Raw genomic sequence first — 22,716 nt, 5'->3', positions numbered from 1 at the left:
ATCAGCCCTATCAGCCCTCCTCACTGCTCCCAGCAGCTTCAGTTTTTATTTTGCCTAGTAAAGCGAATGACCTAGGAACCCTGTGGGCCCTCTCGGTCCATGTTTTTGCTGCAGGTTTGGTGCTTTTTGCGCAAGATGAAAGATCCTGAGATTTTCTATCAACTGTCGGCTGGGTGACAGGCTGGTTAATGATATCCTTGTAGTCTCCCCAGTCCGGCCATCGAGCGTGAGCAGGCTGCAGCTAAGGCTCGGCAGGCCACGACATTCCTCAGCTCCAGAGGTGGTCGGTGAGCTTCAGTGCTCTGGGGTATACATATGACCGGGCTACTGCTGTCTGGATCACAGTATACCGGGCCAACAGCTACCCTGTAACTGCGCAGGAGTAGGTCTGTGATGGAATGTCTCCCAGCTCTTCAGGACTGGTAAGTACAGCTCTCCCTACCTCGGTGGGGGTGAGCGGCTGGGCATTCCCTGGGGGGGTCGATTCGGGGGCCACCTCACCTCCCTAAGTCCCTATCACCCCTACTTCCCCCCTCTGAGGGGGGTGGCTGCAGGCGGTGTGTGTGTGGGGTTCGCTGTTTTCTCACCTGTGGGGGGGCTCTGTGTGGCTGACGTTGGTCCTGGTCCCGGTCTGGGGGTCCCAAAAGGTGTTTGAGGAGGTTGTTCTGGCTGTAGGCAGGCAGCACGTTTTTGTCACCGCATGCCCCTGTCCGGCGGCCATCTTGGTTGTGGGAAGGCTGGTACTCCCCTGGTGAGCTTCAGCAGCCATCTTCTTTAGGATCTCTATTAGTTGCATTGGCGGCCATTTTCTTGAAGCCTGGGCGCTTTTTTCGCCGCTGTTCTCTTGTGGCAGCATTACATGTGCTCTCACTTGCTGTTTCCTGTGTCCACTGTGTGTACAGGACGCTGGATGGCTCTTTGCTGAACGCTGGAGCAAGCTCTGCAGAACGTTTCACTGCTGTTTATAGCTGCTGCTGCTGACAGTTTTCTCTTCTCTGCAACTGGGAACCTCCTAGGGACTACAGGCACTGCTAGTGGTATCCACAGAATGCCCAGGGTTGGTGAGTCTAGCGCTAAGTACCCCCCCCCCCCCAAGCGGCAGCAGGAGGGTGGGACCTTCACTGTCCTAAGTCCCATCGCAGGTTGCAGACAGGCTAGGGTCAGCATGGCTTCAGAAACTGGTGTTTCTTCCCCCGAAATCCAAGCTATAGCAACCGGGTCACCTGCAGTTAGCGCCGTGCACATGGACACCCTGATGTCGGTCCTTGACTCCTATGTTGCTAAGATAGAGGCCGCACATGGCAGGAAAGATGCACGTAAGAGGCCCCTGCCTTCCCCCGCCCTCTGGGGAGAGCTCTGATGCAGACTCGGGCCCTGCTGCGGCTGGAGACCCCTGCTCTGATCTATCAGACATGGCTGACCTGGACCATTCAGACAGTGAGGATGATTCTCCGTCCGGGTCCGGGCGTGACAAAGCGCTTGTTGGAGCACTTATAACAGCTGTGCGTGATACCCTGAAGATTCAGGAGCCAGTGGATCCCTCTGCTGATGTACCGGTCCCGCAAGCCAGCACGTTCACCTTTGACTTATTTTGACAAATTCATCTACAGGGAGTGGGGTCGCCCGCAACGGACCTTTTCGGTCCCCAAAAATTTGGCGGTGCGTTACCCCTTTGAGGAAAGCCTTCTCAAGAAATGGTTGGCTCCTCTGGTCGTGGACCCCCCCAGTATCCAGGTTACATAAAGTAACCACGATCTCGGTTGAGGGGACTCCTGCATTCAAGGATTCCACGGACAGGAAGGCCGAGGCGGTGGCTCATTCCTTGTTTACGGTTGTGAGGTCAGCCGTGCGACCTGTATTGGCATCCGCACTGGTGTCGCAGACACTGACTGAGTGGGCAAAACTTTTGCACTGCAAATTGGAAGAGCAGAACGCCTCCCCTGTCTGCGTGGAACTAGCACACCAACTAGTGCAAGGCCTTAAGTATGTTTGTGACGCGCCCCTGGATACTCTCCCTCCTGTTATCCAAGGCTTCAGTGTCAGCTGTGGTGCTGAGGCACCTCATTTGGCTGAAATGCTGGTCTGCTGACCAGGCATCCATGAAAGCCCTGAGGGATCTTTCCTTCCTTGGCAAGCGGCTCTTTGGAGCCTCGTTAGATGACATTATTAAGAATGCCACTGGTGGTAAGAGTACACTATTCCCACAGGTCAGGAAGGCTAAGGGGCCTCGCCGCAGGCAAGGGCCCTCCTTTTCTGCTCACAAGCGGCTTTTTCGTCCGCCCGGTGCTTTGGCAAAACGCCCCCAGCCCGACAGGACGCCCACGGACGGTCAGAAGCGTCCCTGGAACCGCAAGCCTGCGAACAAAAGTGCTACCGCATGAAGGTTTGCCCCCATCCACTTTTCGGGTGGGGGGTCGTCTTCGGGAGTTTGCAGCCCGGTGGACCTCCCGGTTATCCGACCAATGGGTCTGCGATCTGATTTCCACAGGCTACAAGATAGTTTCTCTCTTGACCGCCAAACAGATTCTTCCCCTCCAGCATACCCGTGTCCCCGGTTTGCCAGGAGGCCCTGTTAGGGGCGGTACAGGGGGTGATTGTACCGGTTCCGGAATCGGAACGCTTCCAGGAGTTCTACTCAAATCTGTTTGTGGTTCCCAAGAAGGAAGGGCTATGTCCAATCTTGGACTTGAAGGCCCTCAATCACTTTGTAAAAGTGCAGAGGTTCAGAATGGAATCAGTTCCCTCAGTAGTCGCTGCACTCCATCAAGGGGACTTCCTGGCATCCTTGGACATCCAGGATGCTTACCTGCACATACCCATTTGCCTTCGGCATCAAAAGTTTCTGCATTTGGCAGTCGGGGAAGCCCACTACCAGTTTGTGGGTCTTCCTTTTGGCCTGGCATCAGCCCCCCCTAGTCTTTACCAAAGTACTGGCTCCAGTATTGGCATTGCTGAGGCAACACGGGATCGCGATCGTGGGTTACCTAGACTATCTCCTCCTGAGAGCATCTTCCACCTCAGAATTAGAGGAGGATGTGGCGATCACCTTGTAGATCCTGCAAGAATTTGGGTGGCTGTTGAACCTAAAGAAGTCGGTGGTCGTACCGACTCAGTGTCTGAAGTAGCTGGGGTTACGATTGGACTCCCGGGCAGCGAGAGTTTTTCTCCCCTCAGACAAATTGACGACTCTCAGATCGGCGTTCAATCTACTGATGAGCCGTAAGTGGTTGTCGCTCCGCTTTTGCATGAGAGTGCTGGGGCTCATGGTAGCCTCCTTCAAGGCAGTACCTTATGCCCAGTTCCATACCAGAGTCCTGCAGAAGGAGATTTTGACGAAGTGGGACAAATCTCCCTGATCTGGTGGTTGAGGTCCCCGGCGATTCCTCTGACATGGACGGTGATCACTACGGACGCCAGTCTGTCCAGGTGGGGTGGAGTGATGGAGATTCAGTCGGCCCAGGGCATCTGGTCAGTGGAGGAATCCAAGTTTGCGATCAATCTGCTCTAATTGAGAGCGATCATGCTGTGCCTCCACACATGGTCGATGAGTCTTCAAGGGCGTCTGATCAGGATACAGTCAGAAAATGTGGCGTACATAAATCACCAAAGGGGAACAAGAAGCTCAGCCGCTGCTCGGGAGGTCGCTCACATACTTCGGTGGGCAGAGTGACACGTACGGGCCCTGTCGGCCATTTACATCCCAGGGGTGGAAAATTGGCAGGCGGACTATGAGTCGACAGATGCTGGACCCAGGAGAATGGGCATTGCATCCGGAGATGTTCAGGCTGCTGTGCCTGCGGTGGGGCACACCGGATGTGGATCTATTGGCCTCCCGTCTCAATTGGAGGGTGCCAAGATTCATGTCCAGGTCCAGAGATCCATGGGCAGACACGTCAGACGCGCTGGTGGCTCCGTGGGATCAGTTCCAGCTGATCTACGCCTTTCCTCCACTGAAACTGTTGCCACGTTTGCTGCGCAGAGTGGAAGCTGAGGGGGTCCCAGTAATCCCAGTTGCCCCAGATTGGCCTCAGCCGCCCTGGTAAGCAGACCTGGTGCGTCTGGTGGCAGACTCTCCCTGGCGACTGCTGTTGCGAGAGGACCTCCTATCTCAAGGTCCAATCTTTCACCCTGCTTTACCATCGCTGGCTATAACGGCATGGCTGTTGAAAGCCAGGTGTTGAGGAACCAGGGTCTGTCTGTGATTCCAACTATGTTGAGGGTGTGGAAATCTTCTTCCAGGAAGATATACCATCGTACTTTGAAGGCCTATATCTCCATGTGTGAGGAGAAAGGGTGCCATCTGCGCTCTTTCTCTATATCCAGGATCCTGCTGTTTCTTCAGCAAGGTGTAGACCAGAAGTTGGCATTAAGTACCATCAAGGGGCAAATTTCAGCTCTGGCTGTCTTTTTCCAGCGACCCCTGGCGTCTCACTCAATAGTGAGTACCTTTTGTTCAGGGGGTGCGACATGTAGTCTCTCCGGTGCGTCCTCCGTGGGATTTGAACCTAGTGTTGTCGGCGCTTCAGAAGCCGCCATTTGAAAATATCAGGGAGATTCCCTTGTTGACCCTTTCACAGAAAGTGGTCTTTCTAGTGGCCATCACATCGGCCAGGAGGGTTTCGGAACTGGCGGCCTTGTCCTGCAAGTTGCCTTATCTGGTCATCCACAGGGATAAGGGGGTGTTGCGTCCGCAACCGTCCTTTCTACCAAAGGTGTTTTCGGCTTTTCATAACAATGCAGACATTGTATTACCATCGTTTGTGTCCTAAACCGAAGCACCCCAAGGAGGTGGCCCTTCACACTCTCAATGTAGTTAGGGCTCTGAAGGTGTACTTGTCTGCCACAGCCCCCTTTCGGAAGTCAGCCTCACTGTTTGTTTCGGTGGCTGGTCCTAAGAAAGGTATGGCGGTCTCGTCAGCCACCATTTCCAGGTGGATCAGACAGATTGTAGTACAAGCCTATGCCTGGTAGGGGCAGGTGCCTCCCTTTCCAGTCACGGCCCACTCTTCAAGAGCAATCGGAACGTCTTGGGCCTTTCGACACCAAGCGTCTGTCGCTCAGGTGTGTAAGGCGGCGACCTGGTCATCTGTTCATACGTTTACCAAGTTCTACAAGATAGATGTCAGTGCATCGGCTGATGCCTGTTTTGGCCGCAAAGTTTTGCAGGCGGCCGTGTAGTTGCAATTGAGCTTTTTCCTGGTTTTTCGATAAAAACGCAGTACTGTTTTGTTAATGCTCTGTTGCATTACTTCCGCAATGTTGCAGTCTTGGGGATCTCTCCTGTTGAGGATGCCCGTTTTATATGGTGGAGTTTTCCACACACTGCTGTTTTTTTGTGGGTTTAGTTTCACTAGTTCCCACTTGCCATGGTGGATGAAGTTTTTATGCTGTTTTTTCCCACCCCTCGTTTGGCACTGCTTGGGGACGTCCCATTTAGTTACAGAGAGGAGCTGTGTCGGTCGGTGAATATAAGAGAAAAAAGGATTTTTTGTACTCACCGTAAAATCCTTTTCTCTGTAATTCACAGACCGACACAGCACCCACCCCTCCTTTTTTTTCTATGTTGTTATACTGCTTGTTGACGTACTGAAGCTGCTGGGAGCAATGGGAAGGGTTGATAGCACAGGGTCCGCCCCCCTGGGGTGGGATTAAAAGCTCTGTGTATTGTGTAACAATTTTGCCTAGTTCTCCTAATGGCAGGCTATACAACCCATTTAATTACAGAGAGGAGCTGTGTCGGTCGGTGAATTACAGAGAAAAGGATTTTATGGTGAGTACAAAAATCATATTTTTTTCAAAATTGTCTCTCTTCTTTTGTTTATAGCGCAAAAAATAAAAACTGTAGAGGTGATCACATACCACCAAAAGAAAGCTCTATTTGTGGGGAAAAAAGGACGTCAATTTTATTTGGGCAACGTTGCACACCCGCGCAAATGTCAGTTAAAGCGACGCAGTGCCGTCTCGCATAAAATGGCCTGGTCAGGAAGGGGGTAAGCTCTTCCGGGGCTGAAGTGGTTAACACTAGTTAGACCCACATTTAACCCTTTGATCGCCCCTGATGTTAACCCCTTCTCAGCCAGTGTCATTAGTACAAAGACGGCATATATTATTAGCACTGCTCATATTAGTGTCATTGGAGATGTCAGTGGCAGTTAGTGTCAGATTGTCTGCTGCACTATCACAGTCCTAATATAAGTCACTGGTCACCACCATTACTAATATAAAAATTCCAGAATATATACCATGGTTTGTAGAAGCTTTATCTTTCATGCAAACCAGTCAATATAAAGTGCATCCGGAAAGTATTCACATCGCTTCACTTTTTCCACATTTTGTTATGTTACAGCCTTATTCCAAAATGGCTTCAATTCATTATTTTCCTCAAAATTCTACAAACAATACCTCCTAATGACAATGTGAAAAATGAAAAGTTTGAAATCTTTGCAAATTTGTTAAAAATAAAAACTGAAAAAATGCCATATACATAAGTATTCACAGTCTTTGCCACAACGCTCAAAATTGAGCTCAGGTGCATCCTGTTTCCACTGATCGTCCTTGAGATGTTTCTGCAACTTGATTGGATTCCACCTGTGGTAAATTCAGTTGACTGGACATGATTTGGAAAGGCACACACCTGTCTATATAAGTTCCCACAGTTACCAGTGCATGTCAGAGCACAAACCAAGCCGTGAAGTCCAAGGAATTGTCTGTAGACCTCCAAGACAGGATTGTATGGAGGCACTGATCTGGGGAAGGGTACAGTAACATTTCTGTAGCATTAAAGGTCCCAATGATCACAGTGGTTTCCATCATCCATAAATTAAAGAATTTTGGAACCATCAGGACTCTTCTGAGGCCTGGCCAAACTGAGTGATCGGGGGAGAAGGGCCTTAGATAGGGAGGAGACCAAGAACCCGATGGTCACTCTGACAGAGCTCCAGCGTTTTTCTCTGTAGAGAGGAGAACCTTCCAGAAGAACAACCATCTCTGCAGCACTCCGCTAATCAGGCCTGTGTGGTAGAGTGGTCAGACAGAAGCCACTCCTCAGAAAAAGGCACATGACAGCCACCCTGGAGTTTGTCAAAAGGCACCTGAAGGACTCTCAGACCATGAGAAACAAAATTATCTGGTCTGATGAAACAAAGATCGAACTCTTTGGCCTGAATGGCAAGTGACATGTCTGTAGAAAGCCAGGCACTGCTCATCACCTGGCCAATACCACCCCTACAGTGAAGCATGGTGGTGGCAGCATCATGCCTTCGGGATGTTTTTCTGGGAAAGATGAATGCAGCAATATACAGAGACATCCTTGATGAAAACCTGCTCCAGAGCTCTCTGTACCTCAGACTGGGGTGAAGGTTCATCTTCCAAGAGGACAAAAACCCTAAGCACACAGCCAAGATAACAAAGGAGTGGCTATGGGACAACTGGCCCAGCCAGAGCCCAGACTTGAACCCAATTGAACATCTCTGGAAAGATCTGAAAATGGTTGTGCACTGACCCTCCCCATCCAACCTGATGGCGCTGGAGAGGTTCTGCAAAGAAGAATGGGAGAAACTGCCCAAAAATAGGTGTGCCAAGCTTGGAGCATCATACTCAAAAAGACTTGAGGCTGTAATTGGTGGCAAAGGGGCTTCAACAAAGTATTGAGCAAAGGCTGTGATGTATATGTACTTATGTACATGTGCTTTTTTTTGTTTTGTTTTTTTTAAACAAATTTGCAAAGATTTCAAACCAACTTCTTTCACGTTGTCATTATGAAGTATTGTATGTAAAATTCTGAGCAAAATAATGAATTTAATCCATTTTGGAATAAGGCTGACACATAACAAAATGTGGAAAAACTGAAGAGCTGTGAATACTTTCCGGATGCACTGTACAATTATTGGATTTTTTTTTTATTTTTTTACCAAAGACATGTAGCAGCATACATTTTGGCCAACATTTAAGAAGAAATTCGATTTAAAAAAAAAAAAAAAAAAATCTGGGATATCTTACAGTAAAAAATATTTTTATTTCCTACATTGTTTGGCTTTTTTTCATTTATATAATAAAACCTAAAACCCCAGTGGTGATATCGGATGCCACCAAAAGAAAGCTCTATTTCTTTATAAGAAAAATTATATAAATTTAATTTGGGTACAGTGTTGTATGACCGAGTAATTGCCAGTGCTACAAAAAAATGGCCTGGTCATGAAGGAGGTAAAATCTTTCTGAGCTAAATTGGTTACATTTTTAGTCTGTAAACCCCCCCCCCCCCCCCCCCCCCATTTTATTTTTTAGTTTTTGCAGTCGATTCTCCTTCCCTTGTGTTCCTTATTCCTCCCATGTGCCAAGCCTTCCTCTTCTGTTGGCACTTCAAGACTTATGAATAAACTCTTTGGAAAGAGGTGAAATCTCGACAAAACCTCATCTGCCGGATGATAAAAGCCTTTTGTGTCTTGAAAGACTGCGATGATTTCCTATTCAGTTACCAATTAAATGTTTTGACTTGGAGCTTATTTCACTCTTCACAAAAAAAAAAAGAAGCTCCTCGCCCTCCCGCTGCCACCTCACCTTCACCAGCGATAGCAATAGATACTCTGAGGAGCCTCTTTGATAAGTGCTGCGGATTGTGCATCACGGTTGGGGTGTCTTCTTAGCCGATTGTATAAAGAGGGAGCGTTCGGGTGAAAATAGGGGAAAGCTGCGAAGAGCGTGCACCACAGAACGCCTGCTGTCATGTTCACCGCTCAGCTTTTGCTCCTGCTCCTGGCGTTCTGCTCTGTCCGATCGGCTGTGCCCATCCGCCGAGACAAAACCGTCACAAGCGGAAGCATGGTATGTGCAATTTACATTCTAACTTTGTGCAGTCAGTTATTATTGCTTTCTATAACTTATTTCTTCTATATTGCTTCAGGAACTGATGCGTGTAGGCAGATATACTTATGTCACCGCAGCGTACACATATCTGTAACAGGATGTACAATAATGACAAATCAATGGTGACCTTAATCCCATTATTACTTCCATCTGCTTTTTATTGCTTTCAATTGATCCAGGCGAGTACAGATGAGACGGCGGGGAGACGTAGTCGCCGCTCTCCTACTTTTTGCCTGTTATGGTCGATTTGTTTTCTAGATTCGCATAGTGATTAATCTTACGTCAAATTGGGATTGTGAGAAACAAAAGGGGAAGTATACAATGAGAGGGGTTGCTCATTGATGCAGTTCAAACAACATATTGCTTTAGTGCCCTCGAGGTAATAAACATGAAATTGGATTGATTACTATGGGTGGCTGGGCTTTTATTTTATTTATTTATTTTATGGAATAAGCCCCAAGGGTTGCATTTGTCTGCTTATTCTTTGGTTTTATGAATGAGCAGACATATTTTCAACCCAAAGAGGGAGTGCCAAGCCAAAAAGGGTAGAGTACAAAATGCTATGATGGTTCTTTAGCTCCATCGCAAAAAATAGCCAACGCATTTTGGGGACACATACTACACCGTTTTTATCATTGAGCTTTAACCCTTTGAAGCTGACGGCCCCTTAAGGGGTTTAGAATGCTGGGAGGTGGGTCATGTGACCGCTGTGATTGGCTGTCACGGCAGTCACATGATCAGAAAGCTCAACTTCTTCAGCTGGGGAAGGGGTATTTATTTTTATATTTTTGCCCAGAGTGTAGCTTTAAATGTAATGTTTTAGTGTAGCTAATGTAGGTACTTTAAAGGGTAACTCCACTTCCGTGGGGAAAAAGACAAATAAATAAATAGTAACATATACAATTGCTACACAAACTATACTGTGATTAAATGTTATGAGGAATTCCCTTTCAATCTGCAGTCTCTGTAAAGTTCAATGCAATATGACAACCTGGAGGTGTTCTGTACAACAATGTTATTTCCCGCTTGTGTGATTGGATCCCCTGCAATAGGAATTTCAGTTTTGGTGAGAGTACAACCCTCCCATTCAGATTTAGTCTGCAAAGGACAAGGTGAAAAAAACAGCTTCTTCAGATCAAAAAAAGTTAGGAAATCTGCTAGAAAGTTTTTTTTTTTTTTTTTTTTTTTTAAGATCCCTGCAAAGCACATAGATCACCTAGAGGGAAATTCTTTTTTTTTTTTCTACAAAAGCTGATTTACTCTTTTACACATGACATAATTTCCATATAGTTAGACTTAGTAAGTAGCACTTAGTACTAAGTACTTAGACTGGGAGAAGGAAGGATAGGGGAGCCAGTCAGGTGTGCTGCACTCAAATATATTGACAAGAAAAATGGAGGAGGAGTGATCACGGGGATGACCCCATCAGTGTGCTACTGCTCTTTCACTCTCCAGTCAGAGGGCTGAGAGTGGACATCTCTCTCACATCACAGTAACTAGTGTAGGTACTGGAATGTGACTCGGCATTAATTCCCTATACAGTAGTACACAGATTGGGAGAAGGGTGGACAAACAATTTACAAAAAATGACAGAGTAGTATTCCAGGAAACTACAAACGAGTCAGCCTAACATCAATAGTATGTAAGGTATTTGAGGGAATGGTAAGGTGCTCTATACAAGAAATCTGAGCCCATCATAAAGGTATTATTAGAGACAATCAGCTTGGATTTATGAAAGACCTTTGTCAGACCAACTTGTTATCATTCTATGAGAAAGCAAGTAAGAAATCAGATGGTGAAAGTCCAGTGGATGTAGTTTATCTAGATTTTGCTAACACATTTGACACTGTACCTCAGACATGTTGAACCCTTTCATTGACAGTCATTTCAGGGTTTTTTCACACATTTAAAAAATAATTTTAAGCATAAGGATTAGTTAAAACCATTATCCCTAGAGAATAAAATAGTGGTATTTTCAATTGTTTGTCACACGATATTAGTGCAACAGTTAATGAAATGTAGAAAACACTACAGAAAATTCCCTCAGTTCAATTTAGGGCTCACCACAATATATAATATATAATATAATATTGCCAAATTCTTGCTAAAATATAAAAGTTGAGGTTGCGCCACGTAAATAGATATCCAAAGTGTGAAAGTTTAAAATTGCATGCATCCATGAACCGGCGACAAACTTCAGTACCCTATATTTTCCATAGAACATAAAACAAGTTAAAAAGGCGCAATACGACAATACCTCAGTATATAGTTCCTAATAGTCCAAGGGGGCAGGTATGGATATCTGTGTAGTTATACACATACATAGGTCTGTCAGGGCTGCCACCGGCGGGACCAGAAGCAAGGTCCAAAAAAAAGCTGAGAAAAAAACAAGGAGAGGGGCGCCTCTGAGTATGTATGAAATTAACATTTATTATAAAACAAGTATCCACTCACATGTAAAACTGCAACAGAGCATTCAGGTCCGTCTGTGGATAGGAAGGAAGGAGAAGGACTACAGGTCACAGCAGGTCTATATACTGTCAGCAGCACATCAAGTCCAATGGAGATCAGTGGCGTAACTAGAACCTTCAGGGCCCCAATGCAAGAAACCATGAAGGGCCCCCCTGAACCCCAGCCAGGGCCCTTTTCTTCCGAGTCCGGTGGTGGAACTCCAGGGCGTGGTCACAGGTATGACCTTTGTGAGCCCTGTAGTTCCACCACTGGCATCAGTCGTTTTTTTTAATTATTTTATTTTTAGGTGCCCCATTGGGGGACTGTCCCTAGGCAGGATGGGGTCCCCGTCCCCAGAAGAGATGAGGTCCTTTTCTCCAGGGCAGATGAAGTTACTGCCCCCAGGTGAGAAGGGGTCCCTGTCCCCAGGGGAGATGGGGGTCCCTTTCCCTACGTGAGAAGGGGCCCCTGTCCCCAGGGGGAGATGGAGGGGGTAAGTAATGGTGTGTGGGGGATGGGGTCCTCTCACTCACCATGACCAAGCTGCAGGCTGCGCACTCATCCATGTTGGCCTGGGCTCCATCCAGTGTGCTGGACGGGGGATAAGCATATCTCCCAGAAAGACCTTTCATCATCTGTGTATGGGGGAGGAGGGGGGCTGGCAGAGAAGCCTGCAGTGTCCTCCGGGAGCCGATTCTCATGGGGCTGCACTGCATCTGTGTGCTTAAAGTTTGTTTACCCGGGAAAAGTATGCACTGCAGTGTGGGCCGGACTCGGGGGGGGGGGGCGGGACTCTGGCTGGGGAGAACAGACATCGGACTGAGCGGCAATGCATGGAGCAGGAGAGGGGTACTCTGAGGAGCCAGCCGAGGACACAAGTCATGCGGGGAATGCACAACTAAAGAGCAGCCAGTGCGATAGTCGAGCATGGAGCTCTGCTAGTCACCCTCCACCTCCAGCCACCCATGTGCATGGTGCACTGGTACCCCTAGCTGCCTATGCTACTGCCAGCCATATGTAGAGGGGGCTGCATGGGCCCCCTGCAGCACAGGGCCCAGTTGCGGTCGTGACTGCTGCACCCCCTATAGTTATGCCCCTGATGGAGATGGTGAGGTACAGCAGCGACTCCTTCTTACAGTAGTACACACCAAATTTCTCAAGGAAGGGATCAGCAGGGAGTTTCTACGACCAGGTGTGGGTTCCAGGAAAGGGGCTGACACTTACCCTTGTCGCCAGCTCTCATGGTGATTGTCCGAACGGCCTCCGTTAGTTGGTAAGGCACGGCCGTGTGTGGGAAGCCAGAACGAGGCCTGGAACGCACAGTAAAGTGTGGCACTGGGATGTGACATCATAAAAGTGTGACGCGTTTCCGAGTATTCGTGCTATTCGCCGTCTATAATTCATGACTGGAGACCATGTAGTAGTTTGTGGAACAGATAGGCTAGACTGAAACAGTCTATAAATTCATGAAAGAGGACCATGAAGTAGCTTGTAGAACAGATAGGCTAGACTAGAACTGTCTATAGGTTCATGTCTGGAGACCATTAAAGTGGAAGTAAACTCCCCTATCGTTTTCAGCCAAGGAAGCTGCCATATTTGCCTCTGTTTAATCTTCAACTGCTATCGTGCTGCACATGTGATTCGTTAAGACACCAGCCAATGGATGGTTTGATAGTTTGACTGAGAGCACAGCCAATGTGCAGTTAGCATTCCCGGCATGCCTTTTTTTTTAAACTGTTTAAATCCATGGGTTTACTTCCACTTGAAGTAGCTTGTAGAACAGATATGCTAGACTGAAACAGTCTATAGGTCCATGGCTGAGGACCATGAAGTAGCTTGTACAACAGATGGGCTAGACTGGAACAGTCTATTAGTTCATGACTGAAGACCATGAAATGACTTGTAAAACAGATATGAAGCTCTATTCATAGAATCCAGGAACCAGATAAAGTGCAACCTCTTAAGCATCTCAACATTTTGTCTCGGGCAAGCAGCCCCCTCCTCCTGTCAGCTCATTGATCCATTCCCTCAGGTGAACAAAAAAAAACAATCTCCTCAGGGTTTCAAACTATTTAACAGCACTGGCTGTGCCCTGCCCAATATTCAGGCTTGTGATTTAAACTCTTCCTCCCTAAACTCCAGAAACTTCTTCTAGTGGCAGTTGGAAGCAATCAAACTCCCAGCCAGTGCAGAACCAGAATAAACAATCATTGCTCCTCTGGCTACAGCAGGAGTCAAAAATTATGTTTGCCTAGCAACCTCACTAGGAGGGTGCTACACTCGTTATTTTCTGTTAGAGCAATAAAAATGTGGAACTCCCTCCCTCAAGAAGTGGTACTGGCTGGGAGTATTGAAAACTGTTCCTAATTTTTACTGACAGTCTAGTGACTGGAATGGTACCAGCTGATTGTAGAAAAGCCAACGTAGCACCAATATTTTAAAAGGGACAAAAAAACACCCTGGGAATTACAGACCAGGTAGCCTAACATCAATAGTATGTAAACTCTTGGAGAGGATGATAAGGGATTATATACAAGTTTTTAGTAATGAGAATGGTATCATTAGCAGTAATCAGCTTGAATTCATGAAGAATCAGTCATGCCAAACCAATCTACTAACCTTCTAGGAGGAGGTGAGTTGCCATCTAGATAAAGGAAGGCCCATGGACGTGTGGTGTATCTGGATTTTGCAAAAGCATTTGACACAGTTCCCCATAAGCTTTGTACAAAATAAGGTCTGTTGGCATGGACCATAGGGTGAGTACATGGATTGAAAACTGGCTACAAGGGCAAGTTCAGAGGGTGGTGATAAATGGGGAATACTCGGAATGGTCAGGGGTGGGTAGTGGGGTCCCCCAGGGTTCTGTGCTGGGACCAATCCTATTTATTTTGTTCATAAACGACCTGGAGGATGGGGTAAAAAGTTCAGTCTCTGTATTTTGAGGATGATACTAAGCTAAGCAGGGCAATAACTTCTCCACAGGAAGGGGAAACCTTGCAAAAAAGATCTGAACAAATGAATGGGGTGGCCAACTACATGGCAAATGAGGTTCAATGTAGAAAAATGTAAAATAATGCATGTGGGTGGCAAAAATATGAATGCAATCTATACACTAGGGGGAGAAGCTCTGGGGGAATCTAAGATGGAAAAGGACCTGGGGGTCTTAGTAGATGATAGGCTCAGCAAAGGCATGCAATGCCAAGCTGCTGCTAACAAAGCAAACAGAATATTGGCATGAATTAAAAAGGGGATCAACTCCAGAGATAAAACAATAATTCTCCAGCTCTACAAGACTCTGGTCCGACCGCACCTGGAGTATGCTGTCCAGTTCTGGGCACCAGTCCTCGGGAAGGATGTACTGGAAATGGAGTGAGTACAAAGAAGGGCAACAAAGCTAATAAAGGGTCTGGAGGACATTAGTTATGAGGAAAGGTTGTGAGCACTGAACGTTTTCTCTCTGGAGAAGAGATGCTTGAGAGGGGATATGATTTCAATATACAAATGCTGTACTGGTGACCCCACAATAGGGATAAAACTTTTTCGCAGAAGGGAGTTTAACAAGACTCGTGGCCACTCATTAAAATTAGAAGAAAAGAGGATTAACCTTAAACTATGTAAAGGGTTCTTTACTGTAAGAGCGGCAAGGATGTGGAATTCCCTTCCACAGGCGGTGGTCTCAGCGAGGGGCATTGATAGTTTCAAGAACCTATTAGCTAAGCACCTGAACGACGGCAACATACAGGGATATGCAATGCAATACTGACACATAATCACACACATGGGTTGGTGCCTTTTTTCAACCTCACCTACTATGTAACTATGTAAGGTTGAACTGGATGGACCTTTGTCTATTTTTCAGCCTTAAGCTATGTAATGATATATTTAGCCTGGAGATCAGCTTTAGCTTATTTGTTTTATTTCTGGAAGCATTATTCCAATAAATCGGCCTTTTGAGATTTCTTTCCACATTAGAATGAAAAGTCAGTTTAGAAGAGCCATTTAAGATACACATACGCAGCGTACAACATGGCCGCCCTCAGATAAGTGCCTTTATATGTCTAACCTAATAGGAGACCGCATCAGAAATAAAACCAAGGTGAATTGAAAGGAAATCAATGCTAAAATAAAGTTATGCAAGAAAGATGGAATCGTGCATTTGGACACAGGCTGCGGCCCGCGCAGTTAATTAAATCCCCTCTGTTTTACAGGCTCCTATTTCAGAGATTCATTTGCTTCCTTTTTTATTTTTTTTCCATTTTTTTTGAAAAAGTTCCAGGAAACAGTCCATAAATGTAACCATTAAAGCAGGTTATTACATTAAAATGGTACGCAGAAGTGCAGCCTCGGAGCTCGGCAGTACATTATCTGTCAGAATCTGTCATTTTCCTCCAAATCGCCGGCAGAGTGATGTAGAAAAGGTTAGGGCCCGCGTCTTTAAAGAACCACTGATGTCACGCAAAAATAATGGGGCCATAGAATAATTAGGCCCTTGATTTGTTCTCTCTGTCCCGTTTTACTAACATCTGTGTAAAAGGAAGAGAGAAAAGTAAAATTATCTTATTTCACCGTTATCAAATGCCACGGGCTTAAATCAAGGCAGCGAGTACGTCTGGGGAAGGGAAAAAAAAAAAAAGATCCATTTGCTGAAGATTTAGTTGCATGAGAAGCAAATGTAACGTATTAACTTGCCTGGAAATTAAATCAAACATCGCGTTGTCATCATTTATTTTTCCGTACCGCTTGGGAATTGGTTTAAATTGAAGAGTTCTTTAAGGACTGGAAATTATTTTAGTAGGGGGGGGGGGGGGGGGTCAAAGAGAGGAAACAAACATGTTGCATTTGATTAAAGGATCAGTAAATCTAAAACACAAGTTTGTTTTATGTAAAAAAAGAAAACTCAAAATACAATTTGTTACGTGTTTTTTTTCAAAAAGTTTCTTTATTAGGTAGAAAGCGTCAGCTGTTGGGTATTGCGTTTCCATGGGTCATAGTTACTTTAAATAATTCAATAACGGACACTTTTACCCCCTTCCTGCCCAGGCCAAATATCAGCTTTCAGCGCTCTCACTCTTTGAATGACAACTGCGCGGTCATGCAACGCCTGTGCTGTACCCAAGTGAAATTTTTTTCACTTTCTTCACACAAATAGAGCGTTCTTTTGGTGGTATTTTTTTATTTTTTGCTAAAAAAAAAAAAAACTATTGAAAAGTTTCTGTAAGTAATTTTTTTTACTTCACTGATGTGTGTGCACTGATGAGGCGGCACTAATGGGGAGGCACTAATATGCCGCACTGATGGGCTCTGATAGGTGGCACTGATATGCAGCAATGATGAGCACTAATAGGCAGCACTGATGGGGACTGATAGGTGGCACTGATAGGTGGTGCTTATGGGCAATGATAGGTGGAACTGATGGGCAGCACTGATGAGCGGCCACTGAAAGGCAGCACTGACTGGCATCACTGATGGGCACTGACTGATTGTGGTAACTGATGGGCACTGATTGTGGTCACTGATGGGCACTGATTGTGGTCACTGATAGGCACTGATTGGTGTCACTAATGGGCACTAATTGGGGTCACTGATGGGCACTGATTGCTATCACTGATGAGCACTGCCTGGGCTACATTGATAATCAGGGCACTGCGAAGAGATGCCACTGATCGACTCTCCTCGCCTCACACTCTGTGTGAGGCGAGGCGAACCACAAATGGCACTTCCTGTATTTAGTGATCGGCTGTGGTTGGACACAGCCAATCACATGGTTGAAGAGTCACACCATGTCCTGGAGACACAGCACGACTGTGTTCCCCATGATGCGTGCCCCCATGTGAGAGCAGTGACACTGGGGTGACGTCATATGACGTCACCCCAGAGCGAGGGGGGATCCCGCCAACCGTTATTTTACTATATGGCAGGCGGGAAGTAGTTAAAGTAAACCCTCACCTTGTAAAACAACTTGTATGTATACATATAAAAATATTATAATACCTATTTTATACCCTCAGCTGTTCTCAGCTGCATAAAGAGCTCAAATAGGTAGGGGAGGAGAAATGGCAGCACAGTGATCTTCCCACTGAATAGTTGTGTCAGCACAAGTCTGATCATTGGAGGAGAGCAGGCTGAGTTCTCAGCATATTCTCCAGACCAGGCAAGCCTCAGCGCTCACTCCGTCTCACATCCACCGGTATAAACGTAGTGTTTCAGGTGATGCTGCTCTTCTTGAGTGGAGAAACTCCAAAGCACTAAGAAAATAAAGGAGGGCTCAAACGCCTAGCGCATTGTCTCCAACACCATACAATTTATTAAGAAGCCAAATCCATACTCACAAACATGAGGGAATCACAAAGATATATGAGCGCAACTCCAACATGGTTGATAACAGATTGATGTAGTTGGAATACTGACGCGTTTCCGGAGACAAGCCCCCTTCCTCATAGCTCTGGTGTTGGGTATAATGCACTAGGCATTTGCGCCCTCCTTTATTTTCAGCATAGCTAGAGAACTGACCATGCTGTCTTATGCCTAGTGCGTTCAGTTTATTATAGGAAAGCAGAGGGACTGGAAGGAACACCAGGGATTTCACACAAAGGAAGCAATACAAAGAGAACAGGGTACTTTTTCATACAAGTACATCGTACAGCAGCCACATATCAGGAATATGGAATGTTGGGTTTACATATTTGTTAAATTTGAAAAAAAGCCATCAAGTAGGCAGTTGGGTCACACCAATGATATGGGGCCACTACATCCAGGCGATGTGGCAATAGGCGGACTTTGAATAGTGATGTCCCTGACCCGCACGGGCTTGTTTACACTTATGGCTGGGGAAGAAAGAAAAAATTATGTTTTTTTTTTTCAAAATTGTCGCACTTTTTTTGTTTATAGCGCAAAAAAAACCCAAAGAGGTGATCAAATACCACCAAAAGAAAGCTCTACTTGTGGGAAAAAAGGGACATCGGTTTTGTTTGGATAGAGCGTCGCAGGAAAGCGCAATTGTCAGTGAAAGTGACGCAGTGCCCTATCACAAAAAATGGCCTGGTCTGGAAGGGGGTAAATCCTTCTGGGGCTGAAGTGGTTAAAAGCTGAACTACAGGCATCAACCTTTTTTTTTCTTTTATAATATATGCCTCAATAGCAACAAAAGATATAAATCTAATTTGCTGCCACCAAATGGCTTTACAAACCCAGATATTACCTTATAAGATAACAATGACATTATCATTCTTCTGTACTTAGCCTGTGTAGAGAGCAGAACTGTGAGAGAGACATAACAACCAGTGTTAATTTTGGCAGAAAATTTAGTTTTAGTCTTAGGACTAAAATGGCATTTTAGTTTTAGTCCCATTTTAGTCTTCTGCAATTGTTTTATTATTTGTTTTTAGTCGTATTTAGTCGACTAAATCTCCAGTACGTTTTAGTTGACTAAAATGTCCTATGTTTTAGTCGACTAAAATCTAAAGTATATTTTAGTAGACTAAAATTCATTTTAGTAGTCTAAAATCTAATGGGTGCAATTCAATTGTAATGCATTGGTTAACAATTCTCTACAATTTGCTCATTATATACTGCTGGAGTGAAAAATCGAATATGTTATTTATTATTACATTGCGGTATGAATATGCACTACAGACCAGTGTTAATTTTGACGTCAAATTTCAATTTAGTTTTAGTCTTAGTCTTTTGAATAAGATGACATTTTAAGTTTTAGTCCCATTTTAGTCTTTTGACTAAAATGCCATTGTAGTTTTAGTCATATTTTAGTCATCTCATTTGTTTTCGTTTTAGTCGTATTTTAGTTGACTAAAATAATATTCATTTAGTCGACTAAACTGTTTTAGTTGAAGAAATTAACACTGCCAACAACTTCACCCACTACGGGCTTCCCATGGTGTGCCCGTGGTGATAAAGTCCTTTTTTCACTACAGGCTTGTGAATGGCTAGAAATGGAGCCAAGAGCAAATCCTGCCACGCATATTCTCCTACCAGAACAACAACTGCTTGAGGTTTTAACTGTCCTCCATCTTGTGCCCATCTCCATTCCACAGTCCTCCTCACAACATTCCCAACCATTAACCTTTATATGCCAAGAAAGGGATGTCCACACAGAAAGATAGGGTTGCTGCACTTTACTGATTTTATTTCCAGATGGTATTTACAGTCCTATCACACCAAACACACAGCAAACTCTCAGTAAAGTAGTCCTCCAGCTAGCCCAACTGGGGCCTCGATAATCCACAAGCACATGGCACAAGCACAAACAGTGCCACAAAAAAAAAGCAAAAGTAAAATTGTATTTCAGGGCAAAAAAAATCAGGCACCACAGGTCTCTGAGTACTTCCTCAACATAGTGCTCTGAGTACTTTCTCAACATAGTGCTCTGAGTGCTTTCTCAACATAGTGCTCTGAGTGCTTTCTCAACATAGTGCTCTGAGTGCTTTCTCAACATAGTGCACTGAGTGCTTTCTCAACATAGTGCTCTGATTGCTTTCTCAACATAGTGCTCTGATTGCTTTCTCAACATAGTGCTCTGATTGCTTTCTCAACATAGTGCTCTGAGTGCTTTCTCAACATAGTGCTCTGATTGCTTTCTCAACATAGTGCTCTGAGTGCTTTCTCAACATAGTGCTCTGAGGAATTCCTCAACATTGTGCTCTGAGGACTTCCTCAACATTGTGCTCTGAGTACTTTCTCAAGACTAGCAATGGCAAGAGTAATACAGAAGGAGCAAAGAGGAGAATGTATCAGACTCTGCACTGATCTTGCCATTGCTCAGAGCCGAGACAAGCTGCAGCCATGAAACAGCAGTCTCCTTCCTCTTGTCGCATTAGCTGTGGCAGGAGAGGAGTGGGGCAGGTCGGACCTCATAAGTAGGGTTAGAAAACACATGGAAAAAAAGTACTACATAGGGGACAGAACTGTAAACATATATAATGATAGGAATTCTTTAACTATTTTACATGAAGCAGTTTGTCTTATGCCGCGTACACACGATCAAACAATCGGGTGGAAAAGTCTGGCAAACTCAAGTCCGCCGGACAATCCCCCTGTGTGTAGCCTCCGGCGTACTTTTTTTACCCGAAAGTACGGCGTACTTAAAAAGTAGTTTTGCACTCTAATCTTCCCGCCGGACTCGCATTTCGGCGGACAATCCGGCCGTGCGTATGCCAGTCCGCCGTACTTTTGAAATGAACAGATTTTTCCCGCTCTGAGAAAAGTCCGCTCATTTTGAGCACGTCTCCAGGTAGGTGAGACCCACGAAGGATGCGTTGCTGGCCCCGCCACCTGGTATGGACTTAAAGGAGAACCCCAACGCCGAAAAAATCGGCGTGGGGGTCCCCCCCAGGTCCACATCAGACCCTTGTCCAAGCACGCTACCCGGCCGGCCAGGAAAGGGGGGGGCGAGCTAGCGCCCCCCCCTCCTGAGCCGTACCAGGCCGCGTGCCTTCAACATGGGGGGGTGCCTTGTTGATGAGGACAAGGGCCTCTTCCCGACAACCCTGGCCGTTGGTTGTCGGGGTCTGCGGGCGGGGGGCTTATCGGAATCCGGGAGCCCTCTTTAATAAGGGGGCCCCCAGATACCGGTCCCCCACCCTATGTGTATGAGTATGGGGTACAATGTACCCCTACCCATTCACCTGTAAAATAAAGTACAAAAAACACAACACACAAGGGTTAAAATAGTTTATTGCACAGCTCCGGGGGTCTTCCTTCTTCGGGGGTCTTCTCGCCGGACTCTTCCGCTATGTTCTGCTAGCTCTTTTACTAGCGGAGGAGCCCGGCCCCCCCATGCGGCCCCCCCTTCTCCAAGGCACCCCCCCATGTTGAGGGCACGCGGCCTGGTACGGCTCAGGAGGGGGGGGGCGCTCGTCCCCCCCTTTCCTGGCTGGCCAGGTAGCATGCTCGGACAAGGGTCTGATGTAGACCTGGGGGGGACCCCCAGACCGATTTTTTCGGCGTTGGGGTTCCCCTTTAAGTCCATACCAGGTGGCGGGGCTAGCGACGTCTCCTTCGCGGGCCCCGCCAACCTGGAGACGTGCTCAAAATGAGCGGACTTTCCTCCGCGTGTGTGGGTGAGTCCATTCATTTCAAAAGTACGGCGGATAGTACGGCGGACTTAGTACGCCGTATTAGTCCGCTGAAAAAGTGCCGTGTGTGTGCAAGAAGCCCGTTCGAAAAGTCCGGCGGACAGTCCGGCGGGAAGTCCGTCGGATAGTCGGCTGCGTGTGTACGCGGCATTAGTTTGTCAATCATTTGAAATGCTTATTTTCTTGTTTTGCTGTAGGAAATAGATGAGGTGAAGAAAAACAACCTTGTGAACGTACTTCTGGCCATACTAGATTGGGCGTCACCGTGGGCCGACACATATACCATGAACAACGAAGATCCGGAGTTGCAGTACAGACCACAGAGATCCATGTACAGCCCAGCCATGGCTCGGGAGAAGAGCATGTGCAAAAACTTCTTCTGGAAGACCTTCTCCACCTGCTAGGTCCCCTCCTCTACCTTCCAGTACTTGTTCTACATACAGAACCACGTGCCACACCACAAGGATTCATCTGACGCTTCATGTATTACTCATAAAGAAATACAAAGGACCTCACCAATACAAGTCTCTGAAAGTAACAATGTCCTTTCTGCCAAAAGTAACCAGTCAACATCTTCCTTTCAAGGTCTAATTTTGACCTAGAGCAGTCTTCTTCCAGAAGTTGCTAGGGGTTCCTTGAGCTGTGGCTGATTGACCTTCAGCTTGATGGTATCTGCACATTTCTGTGGACAGTGCCACTTGGCAGAGCCAGCGTCGTGGCACCAATTAACTTTTTAGCTGTCTGTAAGGGTGCCATTCTGACCACCACTGTAAGGAGGGCATTCTGCTCATTGACCACCAATGTAAGGGGCGTTTTTACCCCATACCCCAAATTAATGAGTTTTGGCAGGGGTTCCCTGAGACCTGAACATTATTTCAAGGGTTCCATTAGGACAGGGGTCTCCAATGTTTTCTAAATAAAGGGCCAGTTTACAGTCCTTCAAACTTTAGGGAGGCCTGACTGTGGCCATGAGTAGAAAATGTTCCCGACGTCAATGGGGGAAAAAACAATGCCCTATCTTTGGTGTCAGTGGAAAGAATTGTGCCCCATTGTTGACATAATTGGGAAAAATTGTGCCCCATCATTGGGTCAGTGAGGGGAATTATGCCCCATTGTTGGTATTAGTGGAGGAAATAGTACCCCAAGGGCTGCATTAAAGCAAGCAAATGGCCGCATCTGGCCCCTGGGCCATAGTTTGGAGACCACTGCTGGGGGACAAAGAGTTTAAGAAAGGCTGTTCTAGAAATATCAAAGGAAGAATCTGATTGGTTGCTACAAAGGACTGTTATTTTATTTCAATCATGAGGCCTCATGC

At 46.2% G+C, this 22,716-nt stretch overlaps 1 protein-coding gene across 1 annotated transcript; it reads left to right on the top strand.

Moving 5' to 3' along the window:
- Positions 1-8,550: 8,550 nt before the first annotated feature.
- Positions 8,551-22,021, top strand: CORT (cortistatin). Its single transcript, XM_077457992.1, has 2 exons — positions 8,551-8,820; positions 21,599-22,021. Exons 1-2 carry the CDS (start codon positions 8,722-8,724, stop codon positions 21,803-21,805), a joined length of 306 nt encoding a protein of 101 aa, XP_077314118.1. The 5' UTR covers positions 8,551-8,721; the 3' UTR covers positions 21,806-22,021.
- Positions 22,022-22,716: the final 695 nt, after the last annotated feature.

Source organism: Lithobates pipiens, unplaced genomic scaffold, assembly GCF_037356315.1.
Source record: "Lithobates pipiens isolate NorthernLeopardFrog02 unplaced genomic scaffold, aLitPip1_a1.2 Scaffold_27, whole genome shotgun sequence".
Classification (NCBI taxonomy): Eukaryota; Metazoa; Chordata; class Amphibia; order Anura; family Ranidae; genus Lithobates; species Lithobates pipiens.
This window is presented reverse-complemented; position numbering and strand designations above follow the sequence as displayed.

Coding starts and splice junctions, on each gene's coding strand:
- CORT (XM_077457992.1), top strand. CDS start 8,722: ATGTTCACCGCTCAGCTTTTGCTCCTGCTCCTGGCGTTCTGCTCTGTC. Junction 8,821..21,598: donor CCGTCACAAGCGGAAGCATG/GTATGTGCAATT, acceptor GTTTTGCTGTAG/GAAATAGATGAGGTGAAGAA.